The following is a 19,614-nucleotide window of genomic DNA, read 5'->3' as shown; positions in this document are numbered from 1 at the left end:
ACTGTCTTTGCAGTCCCATGTACCTTTCACATCCCAAAACAGGAAGAAGGCCCCAAAGCAAATGGTGCCATGGGGTGCTACCCTCACTGGCTACAACTAGAAAGTAGAAAGCCACCAACCCATAGGATGACCTATTTGAAGAAATCGAATTAAGAACTCCATCCCCTGCCATTCATCAGAATCCATTACATGTGAATTCCCAACCACAATTAATAGTAACGATAGCAATAAGGATGATGAGTCAGAACAAAAGAAAACAAAGAAAAGTTTAAATGAGACTCCATCAAACTTTAAGACTTCAAGCCATCTTTTGCCATGCATGAATTAGATGCTGGGGAATTCAAGACAAGCCACAGACAGAAGAATGTATTTGCAAGATTCACAACAGCTATTATATGAGAGCCGGGGATGTAGCAAATAACCCAGAACAGAAACAGCCAGTAATGACTGAAAATATGCCCAGTTTCCTGGCAAATCCAGTTAGGGCAGAGGAAAACATAGATCCAACAGTTGCATCCATCAGGTAAAAGTTGAAATGTTTCCTAACAGTGTTGATTGGGACATGAGAAAACAGTTTTTCTCACATAAGATTATGTAGGTATAAACAATGGTAAAGCCAAAGACTAAAATTTAAGATATGTCAAGCTTTCAAGCAGCAATGATACTTGTAAGTATTTCCCTTGGGGATGCCCTGACCCACCTACCCACAGAGACAGAGCATCAAGCTGGCCATTACTCTGTGTTATAGGAGGTTTGCTGTTGCCCCAAATTAGAAACAAACACCAAAAACCCATCAATGGGAACTTTACCTATAAATGTAAGTTTGCAATCCAATATTAGAACACAATAGAGCAAGTGAAAAGAAGCGGATGGGTTCATACATGAACATCTCTAAGACATCCTGTGAAGTCAAAAGCAAGTTTTGAAAGAGCAAAAATAACATAACAGGATAAAATGGATTTGAACAAAACAAAATGCAGTATTCCCAGAGTTATGCATGTTCAAATTCATAAAGGAAACCCAGGAATAAACCAGAAAGATGATACTCATTTCTGACTGGAAAACAAACAAACTAGGATTGGGGTTATCAGATTATCAGATAATGTTGAAGATATTTATGCTGCTTTACTCTCTTACTAAAAGGAAATTACTTATGTACTATGCACTAAAAAATCTATATCAAAATACAGTAGGATGCTTTTCCCTCCCATTTCTTTTAAATCTTATGTAATTGCTAATTGCCCTCCCTTCCTCAAAGCTCCTCTTTTAGGGAAAGAAGCAAGGATTTATCGAACTTTCTTGAGCTTCCTAGATCTGAACTAAACTGGTTTTATTTTTACATCAAACTTGGCACACAATCAGGGCATCAAATTGCAAGACAACATTCTCCTGTGTCACAGTCTAGATAGGAGTCTGTGGGTTCTTCTATGTTGACCCTTTTCTCGGAGTCTCATAGTGACGTTTTGTGGCTAGCACTCCCTGTTATGATTGCCAGTGTCCGTGTGGCGTAGTCTAATGCAGGCAACCTCTTTGGTACTTGGGGTGGGCAGGACCTTCTTCATACTCATCACTTATAAATAAACACATCCTCCTTACATACTCTACACTTACACCCAAAAAACCACTGTGCTTAAAATAAAATAATCATATTCAGTAACTCGTTTTTGCTAATTGTATGCAATAAACTTTATAGAACCAACATTAAGTGGAAAGACTGTCAAAATAAGTCCAGCAATGGAACAAACTATGAACATTTATGGCTAAAAGTGATATTCAGATTGCACTAACCCAAATATCCTGTCCATGTTTCACTTAACACATTTTGGCTCTCTGAAAATGACTGCCAGTTCTGGTTTTTAACTCTGAACTGTATCATCAGTGCTGTCTGTCTTCTTTGTCACCTACCACTTCTATGGGGACAAGTCAAAGGAGCGGTTGGGCAAGGCAGAATTGCATTGTCTACAGGAGGAAGCCAGTGGCTTGAAAACAGTGGCTATGGGACAAGGTGCTGTGCAGTCATGACAAGAAATGGACACACATTAGATACCATGAATGTGAGGGGTTCCTTCCAGAGCTCTGCAAGGCAAGCTCTTATAACCAAGTGCTCTTCAACCATTCTTCTTGCCTGTGAGAACAAGAGGCTCCCTGTGATTGCTAATCAAGGTGCTGCCGCACAAGCTTCATGGAGCAAAGGCAGAGCATGTTGGGGGATGACTCAGAAAGACAAGGCATCTTATATTCAATACCAAGGCAAGTTTCCCAAGCATGGAAAACAAATGTGAAAACTCAAATGGTAACCTCAAAAGTATTATATTGTTTTCCCTGAGATCTCTGTAACACAGATGACAGATTCTTAAGACTAATTGCCAAAAGAAAAAAAAAGATACTTTAAACAAGTAGTCCTCTAAGGAGCATCATGACTGCACTACTCAGCCCAGTTCCTTCAAAGGATCTTATCCACAGCCTCAACTGCAAGCCTGGCGTGCTGCCCTCTGTTTGTGTGCACAGTTTGTCCGGCCTACATCGACTCTAATGCATTGTTTACAGTCGTCCAAGACCAAAACGGGGATACATCACTTGATCTGGTTCCAAGACTGGGATTAGAGCCAGAAAGAAAATGACAAACTTGAAAATGTGGTAAGTTTCTTTTATTATTATTTTCTAAAATCCTCTCATCTTTTAGAGCCTAAGACACATGATCCTTGACCAAAAAATAAACCTCTAAACTGATAAATGACTGAGGAATGACTTAAAGACCTAAGAAGTAAAAAGTAAAATTTACCATGTCTTGACTAAGACTAATATCCATCCATAAGAGAAAAAGCAATAAAGAGACAGAAGAAATCCCTCCCCTTCCCCCCATTCTCTGTTCCCATTGGTTATAAACAGCATTGTGACCAAGAAGGAAAGGCTGGTATAAAACAAAGGAAAGGCTGAAAATATGCCTGGGTCAAAATATTGGGCTCCTAGAACAACAGAGATGCATCAAAGAGCCTTTGACCCTACCGCCTTCTCTTCTACAAGCAAAGAAATGTTTATGATTGGTCTTCTAGTAGAGCTTAACTGAGTTGTCATGAATTATTTAAAAACCCCAAAATATCTTCTGTTGCTTTTATGGAAATTTGATTTACAGGTTGAAAAAATCAAACTGACAGTTTGGTCTCTTGTTCAAGCACCCAACCTTTTAAAATGCTCTAGGCATTATAAATAAATCTTTCACAAATATAGCTGTGACTGTTCTAAAAATAGTCTTTAGGGGTGAAAAAAAACTCTTTCAAGCCATTGTTTTATACATAACAGCAGGAAACCAAACAGAATGTCTAAACCAATGTGATTAACACACCCAGTAACAAACATGAACATTAAGTATGAAATCTTACCCACACATAATTTTTGACACTGGCCTAAGTTCTATGGTTTACAATCACATCTATAGCCATAGAAACTTGAAGAACACACAGACAGTAGTGAGATGTAACTCTAGGACCATTAGGGGAGAATTTGCTTCTTGAGAGATTGGGAGCTGGCCAGTTCAGGGCAAGCCTTGAGACTAGGTGCTAACTTTTCAGTATGGAAAACTTTCTGAAAGGACTCATACTCCAAGGATGAAGCTACGTAAGCCAGTTACAACCTGTGCTCACAAGTGTAAAAAGATGCCCAAGGCCTAGCCTAAGACCCATTGTCCAAAAACTCTGGGTAGCTGGGCTATGACATGGTGTTTCAAAAACTAATATTTGAACCCCATCATACAGTAATTGAGGAGTCCCTAGTTTTTCTAATACCATTCCGTTAGTATTGCTTCCTATTGGTTTCTAAATATATTTAGTGCTCTCAAAAACAACAACAAAAAGAAACTACCTCTTCAGATATCAATACTTAGAGGACACAAACAGTCTACATACTGGGCCTCTTAGATGCCAGTGATTATTGAAACAATAGCCACTTCCTATGAATATTCTTATCTAACTGCCCATTAAACCTCAAAGAAATCTTATGGTATGCAGACAGTTTTTAATAATTCAATATGGAATTATCAACTGGCTTTATCAAAACTGAACTACTGAATTCTTAGTATTTTTGGCAGAAAGCTAATGTGGGAAGATTCTTTAAAACTCAATAAAAAGGTTAAAGGAATCTTAGTTTTAATTTTAACACTGCTCTAGTTTGTTCTCTGTTGCTATGATAAACACCATGACCAAAAGCAACCTGGGGGATGGTTTCTTTGGCTTATAGATTAGAATATATAACTAAGGAAAACCAAGGCAGGAACTCAAGGAAGGAACCTGGAATCAGGAATAGAAGAAGAGTCCACAGAGGAACACTGTTTACTAGTTAGATGCTAGGCTCAACTGTTTGTCTACCTTTCTTACATAGGCAGACCCACCTTCCTAGAGATAGTACTGTCTACAGGGGGCCTGCTTCTGCTACATCAATTGAAGTAATATATATCCCATAGACATGTCCACAGGACAATAAAAGAGGCAATTCCTCAACTGAGATTCCCTCTCCTGAGGTGTGTCAAGTTGACAACCACAATTAGCCAATACAAACATGAATAAATTATCAAGGCCAAACCAGGCTACTACTGGGAGAACTGTTAATTATAGCACAGAGAGAAGAGAGAAAAAAAAATGACTAACTGTTGAACCTTTGGTCATTAAGGTCAAAAGGAATTTGTCTCATCATCTTTCTTCATTCTGAATTGGAAGGGAGTTAAATCAATGAAAGTCCAGGATCATGTTCACCAAATGCAATCCACAAGCCTGAGTTTTTGTCTTAAACAGAAAACAATTACTCTAGGATCTAGTGAATCCACCATTTCACACAAGCATCCATGAAGGTCCTAAGGCCTTTAGCCTGAGTTTCTGGAAGTAGAATCAATAAACACCGCAAAAGGTGGTCTGTTAAATGGTAGACTAACCTAGAAAGTAAACAATTACTTTATAAGTAACCAACAGAATAATGTAAGGAAGACATCTTATCTCTTACCTTATTTTGATCTGTCCAGTAAAAGAAAAATCCCTGAGGATCAGTCCTCAAAATAATTGGAGTCACAATAGTGGAGTCCTAGAAAATGAAAAAAAAAAAAAAAGCATGCATATCAGTTCATGTCCTGTGGGAAGCTACTGAAGAAGTAATAATTCATAAGTGATTTTCTAAGGTTATTAATTATTAAGAAAAGTTTAAAGCAAAGTAGACATGGTAATTTTCAACTTCATAAAATCATTAATTGGAAGACTGACATAATGGCTCATGGATAAAAGTGACTGCTATACAAACATGAGGACCCGAGTTCAAATCCCTACAACCTACATAAAGGCATATTTACGGTCACAGATGACTGTTACACCAGTGCTCCTGAGGCGATATGGGAGCAGGTACAAGAAAATCCCCAGAAGTCCCTGGGTCAGCCAACCTGATGTAAACAGCAGTGAACAACAAAGAGATCTTGTGCCAAAGATGGCAGGAAGTGAGTGAGGACTGACACCCCGTGCTGTCCTTTGACCTCCACACAAACATCATGGTACATGTAAACACTTGCAAATACACAATCACATACATACTCATGCACCAAAAATTTATCAGATCCAGACCTGACAGAGTTAAGCAATAATCAGAGCATCTTCACCTAACTAGATAAGAAAGATAGTCATGTATGCATTTATTAAGACAAAATTTGAAAGACATTGGCATACTTTGTGTTAGAAAACTATATTAAGATTTCCAAATAATGTTAACACTAACCATCATTATGTATTTCATCTAATTAAGGTTAATTAAAATCCATGCTTGAGGATAATATTTTAAATTACATTTGCTCCATAAAATGATTTTTAATTGTACCAAAGAGAGTAAGCATAGCATTAGGGCATTTGCTGTTTCCAAGGTAACAGTAAATAAGGCCATCTTTCACATATTTGGAAAGGTACATACAAAAACTGTTGCAGATTTAAATTTCATATACTAATCTAAAAGATCATAGGCAAACAGTGCTCTGAATTTAGCAGCATGAGTGTAAGAAGCTAGGCTGCTTTCATTGTATTATGACAGCTAACATTGTTGAGATGTGTCCTGTTCTGCCCATAATATCCAACAATATTTACTTCTTACACACAGGCATGTGTACACACACACACACACACACACACACACACACACACACACACACACACACACAACACACACAAATATGGATTTTAGGAATTTTTAAAATTTAAATAAAACTATATCATTTCCTTTCCTTCTTCTCCACACACCCTAATTTCAACCTGTTCCAGTTCAAATTCATGTCCTCTTTTTCTTTACTTGTTGCACATATGTATAAGTGCATTTAGATATGTATATATGTATATATACATATATGTGTGTATGTATTTACACACACAACCTGCTGAGTTCATTGAGTGTTCCTTGTGTGTATACGGTTTCAGGGCTGACCACTTGGTATTGGACAATTAATTAGGGGGCTCATCCCTGGGGAAGACTAATTCTTCCCCTCTCAGCAGTCATTAGTTGCTTGTAGTTCTTTGTCTAGGGTGGGATCCCATGAGATTTTCCACTCCCACATGAGCATGTTTAGTGGCAAACTGAAATACTCAGGCCTCTGCAGAAAATACATTTTTGCATTTTTTTCTTTTATAATTTTGAGATCATAATTACATCATTTCCCCCTTCCCTCTCCTCCCTTGAAGCCCTCCCATTGATCTTTTTCAAAATCATGGCCTCTGTTTTCATTCATTGTTACATACATGTATTCTTATGTAAGTATGTATTGTGTATACAGATATACATACACACACAAACACACACACACACACACAAACACCCCTAAATATAAATTGCTCCGCCTGCATAGTTTTACTCAAATGCATATTTTCAGGGTTGATAACTTGGTATTGGATGGCCAACTGTTATGCTCTTCCCAGAAAAAGACAACCTTTCCCACTCTCAGCATTCCTTAGCTGTCTATAGTTCTTTGTGTAGGGTTGAAGGGGCTTAGCTGCCACTTTACTGTTGTTGTTTTATGTGTTTGTTTTTAAGTTTGTAATGTAATTACAATATTTCTTCTATAGACAAATTTCTAAATGGTCTAATTAAATAAAAAAAAAAAAAAAAAACATGGAGCCAAACATAGGAGTAAAAGCCTTAGATCAGGGAAATAGGGAAAGCCACCAGCCAACCTCACCTCACCAACTCTGCAGCTTCCAAATGCACCCAACTTCCTGTCTACCCAGGCTTTACATGCCTTGCTTTTCTGCCCTCTCATTGGCTCTCTTAACCCAGCTACTTCACTTTCTCTTCCTACACAGCTCTGTCACTTTCAGTCTGTCTGTACAGACCTCCAGGGCTCTATGTTTGGTACTGGGATTAAAGGCATGTGACGCCACACCTGGCTCTGTTCCCTAGTGTGGCCTTGAACACACAGAGATCCTGTCTACTAAGCGATAGGATTAAGGGCATGTGCTATCACTGCCCGACTTCTTTGCTTACTTAAAAAGGCTTGCTATTTTCTGGTCTCCAGGCAAATTTTATTAAAGCACAAATAAAATATCACCACATTCTTCCTTTCCTTTCTTTCTTCCAAATCCTCACATATTCTCCTCACTACTTTTTCAAATTTCATGCCTCTTTTTTTTTCAATTGTTATTGCATGCATGTTGTGGAATAATCTCTTTGTACATTATGACGATGTATTACTCTCATTGGTTTAATAAAGGGCTAAATGGCCAATAGCTAGGGAAGAAGAGGTTAGGCAGGACTTGTGGACAGGGAGAGAGTGTTGGAATGAAAAATGGCAGTCACCAGGAGACACAGGGAGAAGCAAGATGAACATGCTATGCTGAAAAAGGTAACAAGGCATGTGATGGTACATAAAATATATGGGTTAATTTAAGTTGTAAGAACTAGTTAGTAACAATCCTACACTAGCAACCAAGCATTTATAATTAATAACAAGTCTCTGTGTGGTTATTTGGGAGCTGGCTGGCTGGTTGGTGAGACAGAAAATTACATCTACACATGTACATATGTACTTCTATATACATATATACTATAAATACACTGCCTGTTGAGTCCACATAATGTTACTTGTATGTATGTTTTCAGGGCTGGTTGTTTTGCACGAGACAATCAATTGGTGTGCTCTTTCCTGGGGAGGACCACCTCTCCTACTCCTAGCTGTCCTCAGTTACCTGTTGTTCTTTGTGCAGAGTGAAGCTCTTCCCCATCCAGTTTGGAATATTCATTGTTGTTTTCCTTGTTCAGCTCACATTTAGGCAGTCTTGTGAAAACATAGCTATTGAAGGAGAATCTACAAGTGCTAATTTACTAAACCAGCAAAATCCCTAACAATCTATAAACATTTGTCCTTATACCCACAGATAAGTGCAATCTTCACTTCTCTTCAGGGAAACTTTCCTTTGCCATAGACAAAGACCATTACAGAAAACCACAAAAAAAAAAAAAAAACAACATACAGAGTTGTCAAGCCCCATCCCAATGGATACATAGAGAAAACACTCCTGCAGTCGGCTCAGGAAACATTGTGGCAGACGGGGCAGAAAAACTGTAAAAGCCAGAGGATCGGGGAGTTTGTTGTGATACTGTGTGTCCCAGGGCTGGAGAGATGGTTCAGCCATCTAAAAGCAGAGCTCACAACCAAAACATCAAGCAATTGTGTCTCCTAGTGACATCAGAAGCTACACCCATGAAGTCTTACTAAACACCTTTGTTTTCTTTTTATTGAATTTAGATTTTTCCCCCTCACATATTATATCGTGATTACAGCTTCCACACCCTTCTACTCCTCCTGATTCCCCCCTTCTATCTGGATCCACTCCCTTTCTGTCTTTCACTGGAAAACGAAGTAGACTTCTAAGTGTTAATGATAAAATGTAGTAAAATAAAATATAGTAAGATCGAACAAAAACCAACACATTGGAATTGGGCAAAACAAACAAACAGAAGGAAAAGAGCCCAAGAGAAAACACAAGAAACATATCCACTCATTCAAACACCAAAGTATGGCATAAAAACGCTCAACTGGAAGCCATAACATATAAACAGAGGACATGGTGTAGACCCATGTAGGCGCTGTGCATGCTGCCTCAGTCTCTGTGAGTTCAAGTTGATCATGTTGATTTGGAGGACCTTCATCCTCTCTGACTTTTTCTGCCTACTCTTCCCTGGGGTTCCCAGAGCCCTGAGGGGAGAAATTTGATGGAGACATCCTGTCTAGGGCTGAGTGTTTGAAAGTCCCTCACTCTCTGCATGATGTCTGGTTGTAAGGTCTCTGTATTTGTTCCCATTGGCTGCAGGAGGAAACTTCTCTAACATGGCTGGCTGAGCAAGGCACTAATCTATGAATGTAGCAGAATGTCATTAGGACTCATTTTATTGCTACATATTACTTTTTTTAGAACAATAGTATTTGGCTTTACCTTAGGTCTGTGGGCTATCTAGTCTCAGGTTTTTCTTCACTTAAGCAGTTTCGAGTATTGGTTTCATCTCCTGGATGGACCTTCAGTCAAATCAGATATTGGTAGGTTACTCCCACAAGATTTGCACCAACATGGCACTAGCATGTCTTGCAGGTAGAACACCAATGTCATGTTGATCCATGGTTTTATGGATGGGTTTGTATTTATGTTTTTCTTTTGGGAAAGTGCAGAGTACCTTCATGTACCAAAGATGCTAGATCATGGGATGCAGGCTCAATGTAGGCACCTTTTAACTTCTCTGTATTCATTGAGTTTTGTGGGTGTTGTTTTCAGCAATGTGCCTTGTCATCAGTTTGTGGAGGACTGTCTTGGCAACAGCCTGGGTTGTTTGGGGATTCACATGAGACCCTCTTGGCCAAAAACTCAATTAAATGTAACCCAACCCTGGTACTGGGAGCTTCATTTGGTGACAAGAGATGGCCAGCTGGAACTCTGTCTCCCCCATTATTTGACAGCTTTGATTAAATCATCTTCATACATATATATATGTATATATATATACATATATACATACATATATATATATGTATATATATATATATGTATTTTAGGAAGCCTCTACTGTATTAGGTTTCCATACCACCCCACAGATGGCCCTTAATTTTAGCTGTCTCACCCTGTATTCCCTCCCTCAGCCTCCCTCTCCCCTCCCCCTCCCCATTTCGTTATTCCATTCCACCTCCCCATCAATCCATAGCTATCTATTCTATTTCCCTTTCCTAATGAGATCTGTCTGTCCTCTCCCAGACACTTATTCTAAACCTAACTTCTGTGGTTCTATGGATTATAGGCTAGTTATCATTGATTTAAAAGCTTATATCCACATGTAAGCAAATAACATATTTCTCTTTCTGGTTGTGGGATACCCCACTTAGCATGAACTTTTTTCTAGTTCAATCCATTTACCCGAGAATTTCATGGTTTCATTTTTTTTTAAACATCTGAGTAGTACTCCATTGTATAGATTACCACATTTTCTTTATCTATTCATCTGTTGATGGACATCTAAGTTGTTTCCAATTTCTGGATATTATGAATAGAACAGCAGTGAATGTAGTTGAGCAAATGTCTTTGTGATGGGACGAAGTATCATTTGGGTATATGCCCAAGAGTGGTATAGCTGGATCTTGAGGGAGATTGATTCTCACCTTCCTGAAGAACTGCCACACTGATTTTCATAGAGACTGTACAACTTTGCAGTCCCATTAGCAATGGATGAGTGCTGCCCTTACTCCCCATTTTCACCAGCATGAGCTGTCACTTGTTTAATTGATCTAACCAATTCTGATGGGTGTAAGATGAAATCTCAAAGTAGTTCTGATTTGTATTTCCCTGATGAATAGGGATGTTGAACATTTCTTTAAGTGTTCCTTGGCCATTTGAATTTCCTCATTTGAGAATTCTCTGCCTAAATCTGTACCTCATTTCTTTTTTAATATGGTTGTTTGTTTTCTTGCTACCTAGTTTTTTTTATTAATTTATATATTTTGAATATCAGTCATCTATTAGATGTAGACTTGGTATAAAAAATCTTTTCCCATACTGTAGACAGCTGGTTTGTCTGAACAACAGTGTCCTTTGCTATGCAGAAGCTTTTCGCTTTCATGAGGTCCCACTTATTGTTGATCTTAGTGCCTGCACTAACTGTGTTCTGTTCAGAAAGTCTTTTCCTGGGCCAGTGAGCTCAAGACTATTCCCCACTTTCATTTTTTTTATATCCAGGCTCAATATATCTGGATTTATGTTGAAGTTTTTTTATCCAAATGGAGTTGAGTTTTGTGCAGGGTGATGAGGATGGATCTATTTGTCTTCTTCTAATGCAGCCAATCAGTTTGACTGGTACCATTTGTTAAAGGTGCTGTCTCTTTTCCAATGTGTATTTCTCTGTTCTTTACCAAAAATCAGATGTCCATAGGTGTATGGATGTATTTCTGGGGCTTCAATTCTAATCCATTATTTGATGTGTCTGTTTCTGTGCCAATATCATGCTCTTTTATTACTATAGCTTTGTAGTACATTTTGAAATTAAGGACAGTGATACCTTCAGTAGTTTTATTTTGTTGTTGTTGTTATTGTTGTTGTTGTTTGTTTTTTGTTTTTTTTTTTTAATTCAGGATTGTTTTATCTATTTGGATATGTGTTTCCATATGAAGCTGAGCATTATTCTTTGAATATCTATTATGAATTGTGTTGGAATTTTGATGGAGAATACACTGAACCTGTAGGTTGCTTTTGGTAAGATGGCTAGTTTTACTATAGTAACCCTACCAATCCATTTTCCATCTTCTGGTACTTTCTTCAATATCTTAAAAGTTCTTATCATACAAGTCTTTCACTTGCTTGGATAGAGTTACCCCAAGATATTTTGTATTATTTGAGGCTATCAAGAAAGGTGTTGTTTCCTTGATTTCTATCTCAATTCATTTGCTATTTGTATATAGGAGGGTCACTGATTTTTCTGAGTTAATTTTGTATCCAGCTACTTTGCTGAAAGTGTTTATCAGCTATGGGAGTTTCTCGGTGGAAATTTTAGGGTCTTGTACGTATACTATCATATCATCTACAAATAAAAAATACTCTTGGACTTCTTCCATTTCAATCTGTATCCCCTTGATCTCTTTCAGTTGTATTATTGCTCTAGGTAAATCTTCAAGTACTCTATTGACTATATATGGTGAGAGTGGACAACCTTGTCATGTTCCAAATTCTACTGGAATTGCTTTTAATTTCTGTCCATTTAAATGGATGTTGGCTATTAGCTTGCTGTAAACTTTCTTTATTATGTTGAGGCATGTCCTTTGTATCCCTAATCTCTTCAAGATTTTTATCATGAAGAAGGGATGGATTTTGTTAAAGGTGTTTTTTGGTTTGTTCATTGTATTTTTGTTTGTTTTTTTTTTTTTGCATTTCATGAGATCATCATATGGTTTGTGCCTTTCAATTTGTTTACATGATTATATATTGATTTTGATATGCTGAACCATCCCTGAACTGCTTGGATGAAGCCTACTTAATAATGGTGGATTTTTTTTGATGTGGTCTTGGATTAAGTTTGCAAGTATTTTATTGTGAACTGTTATATCTATGTTCCTAAGGGAAATTGAGCTGTAATTCACTTTTTTGTTGGGTCTTTATTAGATTTGGGTATCAGGATAACTGTGGCCTCATAAAACATGTTGGGCAATATTCCTTCTGTTTCAATTTTGTGGAATAATTTGAGGAATATTGGCATTAGCTCTTCTGTGAATAATTCTGTTTTAAAACCAACTGCCTTTGTTTGTTGTTGTCGTAGAAAAAAATTGTATTCATATTTTCTTTTTTTAATTTTTATTATTAAGAAATTTTCTATTCGTTTTATATACCAACCACAGATCTCCCCTCCTCCTCTTCCCATCCCCCAGCCTCCCTCCCCAACCCATCCCCCATTCCTTAGTTATCGCTTCTAATTCACTAGAGCTTATAAGTTTGTTTAAATTGCTTAAATGATCTTGCTCAACTTTGGTAAATAGTATATATCAAGAAAATTATCTATTTTCTTTTATATTTTCCAATTTGGTAGGGTACAGGTTTTTAAAGTATGTCCTTATAATTCTCTGGATTTTCTCAGTGTCTCTTATTATGCCTCCCTTTTCATTTCTAAATTTGTTAATTTGGATAAGATTTTGTCAATCTTATTGATTTTGCTAAAAAAAAAAAAAAAACATCTTTGTTTCATTGATTTTCTGTATTGTTTTCCTTATTCCTATTTTATTGATTTCAGTCCTGAGTTTGATTATTTCTTGCCATCTACTCCTTTTGGATTAATTGTGATTTATTCTTTTTGTTCTAGAGCTTTCAGGTATGCTTTTTAGTTACTAGTATGAGATCTCTCCCATTTTTCTATGTAGGCACTTAGTGCTATGAACTTGCCTCTTAAACCCACTTTCATCATGTCCCATATATTTAGATATGTTGTATATTCATTTTCATTCAATTCTAGAACGTCTTTAGTTTTTAACTTTTCTTTATTTCTGCCTCGACCCATTTTTCACTGAGTAGTAAGACTTTCAATTTCCATGAGTTTATAAGCACTATATTGTTTCTGTTATTATTGATATCTAGCTTCAATCCATGGTGGTCAGATAACATGCAGGGTGTTATTTCAAATTCCTTCTACCTGTTGACACTTGCTTTGTGTCCATGTATGTGGTCAATTTTGGAGAAAGTTCCATGAGCTGCTGAGAAGCAGGAATATTCTTTTGTGTTTGTGTGAAAGGTTCCATAAATATCTGTTAGGTTCATTTAGTTAACATCAGTTAGCTTCAGCATTTCTCTGTTTAGTCTTTGTCTGAACCACCTGTCTATTGGCAAGAGTGGGGTACTGAAACCTCCCACTACCAGTGTGCAAGGGTCAATATGTGATTTAAGCTGTAGTAGTGCTTCTTTTATGAACTTGGATGCCTTTGTGTTTGTTCCACAGACACTAAGAATTGTAACGTCCTTTTAGTTGATTTTTCCTTTGATGAGTATGTAGTGTCCTTCTCTATCTCTTCTGATTAGTTTTGGTTTGAAGTCGATTTTGAAAGATATTAAAATGACTACCACAGCTTACTTCTTAGGTTCATTTGCTTAAAATATTGTTTTCCATTCTTTTACCGTAAGGCGATGTCTATCCTTAATGTTAGGTGTGTTTCTAGAATGCTACAGAAGATTATATCTTGTTTTCTCATCAGTTCTGTTAGTCTCTGTCTTTTTACTGGAGAATTGAGACAATTGATGTTGAGATATATCACTGAGCAGTTTGTTGATTCTTGTTATTTATTTGTTTGTTTGTTTGCTTGTTTGCTTGTTTTGGTGTTCGTGTGTGTGTGTGTGTGTGTGTGTGTGTGTGTGTGTGTGTTTCCCCTCTTTTGTGCTGTGGGATGGTCTGTATGTCAAATTGCTCTGATTGGTCAATAAATAAAACACTGATTGGCCAGTGGCCAGGCAGGAAGTAGGTTGGACAAGGAGAGAGGAGAATTCTGGGAAGCGGGAAGGCTGAGGCAGAGAGACACTGCCAGCCACCATCATGATCAGCAGCATGTGAAGACCCTGGTAAGCCACCAGCCATGTGGCAAGGTATAGATTTATGGAAATGGATTAATTTAAGCTATAAGAACAGTTAGCAAGAAGCCTGCCACGGCCATACAGTTTGTATGCAATATAAGTCTCTGTGTTTACTTGGTTGGGTCTGAGCGGCTATGGGACTGGCGGGTGACAGAGATTTATCCTGACTGTGGGCAAGGCAGGAAAACTTTAGCTACACTCTTGAATTGCTGGTCTTGGATTATTATGTCTAGTTAACCTCTTCAGGTTGTTTTCCTTCTGGTGCATGCTGTAGGGCTAGGTTTGTAGACAGATAGTGCTTCATTTTTGTTTCATCATAGAATATCTTATTTTCTCCATCTACGGTGACTGAAAGTTTTGCTGGGTATAGCAGTCTGGTCTAGCATCCATGGTCTTTTAGAGTCTATAGAATATCTATCCAGGCCTTTGGCTTTTGAAGTCTCCATTGAAAAGTAAGGTGTTATTCTAGTAGGTCTGCCTTTTTATGTTACTTGTTCTTTTTCCCTTGCAGCTTTTAATAGTCTCTCTTTGAGCTGTACATTTAGTGTTTTGATTAATATGTGACAAGGGCAATTTCTTTTTTGGTCCAGTCTATTTGACATTCTGTATGCTTCTTATACCTTGATAGGCATCTCCTCCTTTAAACTGGAGAAATTTTCTTCTATGATTTTATTGAAGATATTTTCTGTGCTTTTGAATTGAGTCTTTTTTCTTCTTCTTTTATTCTATTATTCATAGATTTAGTATTTTTATGGTGCACCACATTTCCTTGGATGTTTCAGGATATTTTTTTAATTTAACATTTTCTTTGACCAAGGTATCCATTTCTTCTCTGGTGTCTCCAATGCCTGAGATTCTCCCTTCCATTTCATATATTTTGTTAATGAGGGTAGCCTCTGAAGTTGCTGCTCTAGTTTCTTCTAAGTTTTTCCTTTCCACATTTTCCTCAGTTTGGCTTTTCTTTATAGACTCTATTTCCACTTTAAGATCTTCTTTAACTGCTTTTATTCATTTTCTTCCACTTTTTGGGTTTTCATAGATTCCTTTGATGAATTTATTTGTTTCCTCTTTAAGTGCCTCTATCATAGTCATATGCTTCAGCCTTGTTCCAATACTCACTCACTGTATACTGTGGTAGGGTTGCAGGGCTCTAGTTGAGACATATTGTCCTGGCTGTTAATGATTGTGCTTTTAGGCTGGTGTCTAGGCATCTGGGTTTGGGAAGATTATAATTTTTAGGTGCTGATATCTGATCTTGTCTTTGTTGGGTGGGTGTTTTGTTTCTTAATTTCTGTTTCCTCTCTGGTTCTTAGGAGAGTGAGACAGCTGTGTTGCCTGGCAGGAAATTCTTCTGGGATCCTGATAGGTGTGGCTACTGGGGGTTCCAAGTAAAATGTGTTTCTAGGTATTGGGAGCTGACACTTAGCAATGAGGATGAGGGGATGGTGAGTATACACAGGAGGGAAGAAAACAGGCTGTTCCACTAGGATTTGCTTAATCTCCTGAGAATAGAGGCAGAGAATGAGGAGAAGCCCTAGTAGGTGGTCTACTAGGGAGCTGGGGTTGAGAATGGGGGACTGGACTTGGAGGAATGGGGAGGGAGAGGTGAAGATTTGAAGTAGGCTGTCTGCTTCCCTTACTGGAGTGGCCTATGAGTTCCCAGGAAATGCCTGCTGGAGTTGGGGGCTGAGATAAAGCAATGAGTGGAAGGGCAGCAAGTTAGGAAGGGAAGATCTGTGTAATCTACTGGAGGTGGGGACAGAGGGCAGTGGTAGCTTCAGCAAGTGGTCTGCTACAGAGCTAGGGTTGAGACTGGGGTATCGGATTTGGAGGAGAGGAGAAACAGGTGAAGAGCTGCAGTTAGCCTATCTGCTTTCCAGGCTGAAGTCCACTTTTTCCCCCCAGCATTTTCATATACATCCTAAGCACAGCAAATTCTAACCTTCATGTCTTCAAAAGAAGTTGTAACGAAAACTCATAGAGAACTTACAGAGAGAGCTTTGAAATTTTGTATTGTTTGTTCAGGGTAGGCAGAGGAGCAGTAATGGATTTTCATTTCCCTGTACATTTAATTTTAAGAGCTCAACACTGGACGCTGCCCACTTGATTTCCAATGCCTCCCTATTCCCTTTCTCAGTTCCTCACTGTGAAGGGATAGAAAGGCAGGGGTACTGATATGTATCTGCGAGAGTTGCCATAATCAAGAAGGATGATTTTAGTAAGTCACCTTCACAAATATATGCACACCTCATAACAATGTTTGCTATTAATATTGGCATATTTAAAAACAAATGTTGGCCTAGGACATGAGGTGAAAGCACCTACTGCCCAGGCCCAAGAAACTGAATATGACCCTGAGAACTCACATATCCCCAAAACCCATGTGTAAAAACCTGGATGCAGTTACACAAATCTGTAGTCTTGTATACCTATGATGAGCCTGAAGACAGAGATAGAATTGACCAGAAGCTCACAGGCCAGCTACCCTGGAGTCTTGGGCAAAAGAGACACCGAGCTTCAACAAGATCAAAAGTTGAGAACCAACTCCTGAATGTTGTTCTCTGACCTCCACAAATTCATCTTGACAAACAAGTGTGAACACACACACAAAGAAAACTAATAATAAAAAAAAAATGTCCTGAAGGATTAAATGTAGGTTTATCTTGAGATGCATGATCTTGAGCAAAACAGCTGTAACCTAAAATTTATCATTACTAAGCTCACAGTTGAGTGGCATTACGTTTATGTACATTTATACTACCAGGTTATGCCACCACCATCCATTGGCAGAACCATTTTATCTTCCAAAACTGAAATGCCACAACCATTGAATACTACATGCTATTCCCCCCTTCTACAGGCCTGGAAACTGCCATTGTACTTCTTGTCTCAAGAAATTTGATGACTCTATGTGATGCTTACAAACAGAAGCATACAATGGCATCCTTTTCTGCCTGACTTATGTCACTTAGCAAAATGTCCCCCATGTTCATTCATGTTGTAGCACTGTTCAGCAGCCGTCCTTTTGAAGGCTCCATATAATAGCTGCACCGTGTTTTATTAACTACTCATCTTTCAGTGGACCTTTGATCTACTCACTTTGGTAACTGTGAATGATGCTGCTGTGCATAAAGAAGTGTGAACATCTCTTTGAGACTTTACTTTCAATTATTTTCAGGAGATACCCAGAAATGCTAGAACTGCTGGGTCATGTGGAAGGTCTATCCTTAATATTTTGAGGCAATCACCATCCTGTCTCATTCTGATATTCTTTATGTATTTTTTACAACTTTTTAAAAATGTATTTATTTTATGTGTATAGGTGTTTTGTTTTCATGCATGGCTGTGAACCACTGCATGTCTGTTGTTCACAGAGGTCAGAGAACAATGTTGGATGTTCTAGGACTGGTGTTACCAACAGTTGTGAACAGCCATGTAGGTGCTAGGAATCAAACTGAAAGAGCATCCAGTGCTCTCAACCACTGAGCCGCTTCTCCAGCCCTTTTCCACATATTCTTAATACATAGCTTGAAAAATCATCTTTTAAAAGAATTGCACTGGTACACAGAACTTCAGAAGGAGTCGAAATTCTCAAAATTACTTAAAATTTAAATGTCAAAAAAGACATTTGGAAATAAAATTTGTCCTTAAAATGCAGGAATAATTAAAAAATGTTTTAGGCTTCTGTGAGATTACATGCATGACAGTTCACAGAAACATTTGCAGACATGTTCTTCTTGAGGTGTGCAAAACAAAAGCCCTAGTGAGCTGCACAAAACATGTCCTCTAAGTTCCACACCAATTGGTATTAACCTGTAGGTATAGCTTATCATTTTCAGGTTACCTCCTCTTCAGAGCAATGGACAAGATTCCAATTAAAAAAATTGTGGTGATAATTCACAGCAAGATCTTAAAAATCAAATGTTAAAATTAAAAGACCCAAATATATGAAATTTAGATGCTGGGTCTCTGTCTTAGGCCTCTTTGCTTTGTTCAGATGCTGCTGATTCTAGTTTATTGGTTCTCCTTCCTAGTCCCACTCTTGGGTGCAGGTCCTCAGTAATCATTTGGCTCAGCTTCATGCCCACTTCCTCAATAATCACCTCAAACATTCCAGTACCGACTGGAATTCAGCACGCAAGGTATGATCTCACTCAGAAATCCACAGTCTCCATTTTCAGTTCCACTTGCTACATAGCTGCTAAAATCTGTGTTTTCCCCACATCAAAGCAGCTACTCAGCCAAGATGCTACATAGTAACTGTCAGAATATATGCCTGGGAGTGATGTCTGAAATACATGGTCATCCTTTTACTCCCAAAGGATATGATTCTAGTTCAGTTGGCTACTCTAGAATTGAGCCAAGCCCTAGAAGGTTTGTTTGCTAACTAATTTCTGTTCTTGTTTGCTTTCTATGGCTATGATAAACACCATGACTAAAACAACTTGTGGAGGAAAGAGTTCATTTAGTTTACATGTTACCGTCCATCACTGAGGGAATCCAAAGCAGGAACTCAAAGCAGGAACCTGGAGGCAGGAACTTAAGTAGAGAACATGGAGAGATGCTGCTTATTGGCTTTCTCTCCATGACTTATTCAGCTTGCTTTGTTATACAACCCAAGACTACCTGCCACAACCCAAGACTGCCTGCCCATAGGTGGCACCACTCACAATGGACTATGCTTTCCCACAACAATCATTAAGAAAATGCCCCACAGGTCTGCCTATACTCCAATCAAATGGAAGCATTTTCTCAATTGAGGTTCCTTCTTTGCAGCTGACTCTAGCATCTATCCAGCTGTCAAAATCTAACCAGCACAGGCATTTTTTTATTCTTTCTCCATCAATATCAATAGCATGTGTATTCCATGACAGTTTTTAAATTCTCAGGTACACCAAATGTACTAAGCTATTAATGCATTACTGGCCCCTATCCACAGAGTCACTAATAGATGACTTTTTCACTCTATGTAGGATGTAATCTAGGAATTCACACTTCTAATAAATTCACAGAGATGCTGATGCAGCTG

At 38.1% G+C, this 19,614-nt stretch overlaps 1 protein-coding gene across 2 annotated transcripts in view; it reads right to left on the bottom strand.

Annotated features, from left to right (window-relative positions):
* Plcb1 (phospholipase C beta 1) overlaps window positions 1-19,614 on the bottom strand; it is a 695,339-nt gene that overhangs the window by 662,093 nt on the left and 13,632 nt on the right. For both annotated transcript variants that reach the window (XM_006983966.4, XM_006983965.4), the window contains exon 2: window positions 4,990-5,067. In XM_006983966.4, coding sequence (XP_006984028.1) covers window positions 4,990-5,067 — 78 coding nt within the window. The remainder of the gene's footprint in view (window positions 1-4,989; window positions 5,068-19,614) is intronic.

The sequence above is a fragment of the Peromyscus maniculatus genome, chromosome 4 (assembly GCF_049852395.1).
Source record: "Peromyscus maniculatus bairdii isolate BWxNUB_F1_BW_parent chromosome 4, HU_Pman_BW_mat_3.1, whole genome shotgun sequence".
Lineage (NCBI taxonomy): Eukaryota > Metazoa > Chordata > Mammalia > Rodentia > Cricetidae > Peromyscus > Peromyscus maniculatus.
The sequence above is the reverse complement of the archived record's forward strand: the minus strand, read 5'-3'. Positions and strand labels throughout refer to the sequence as shown.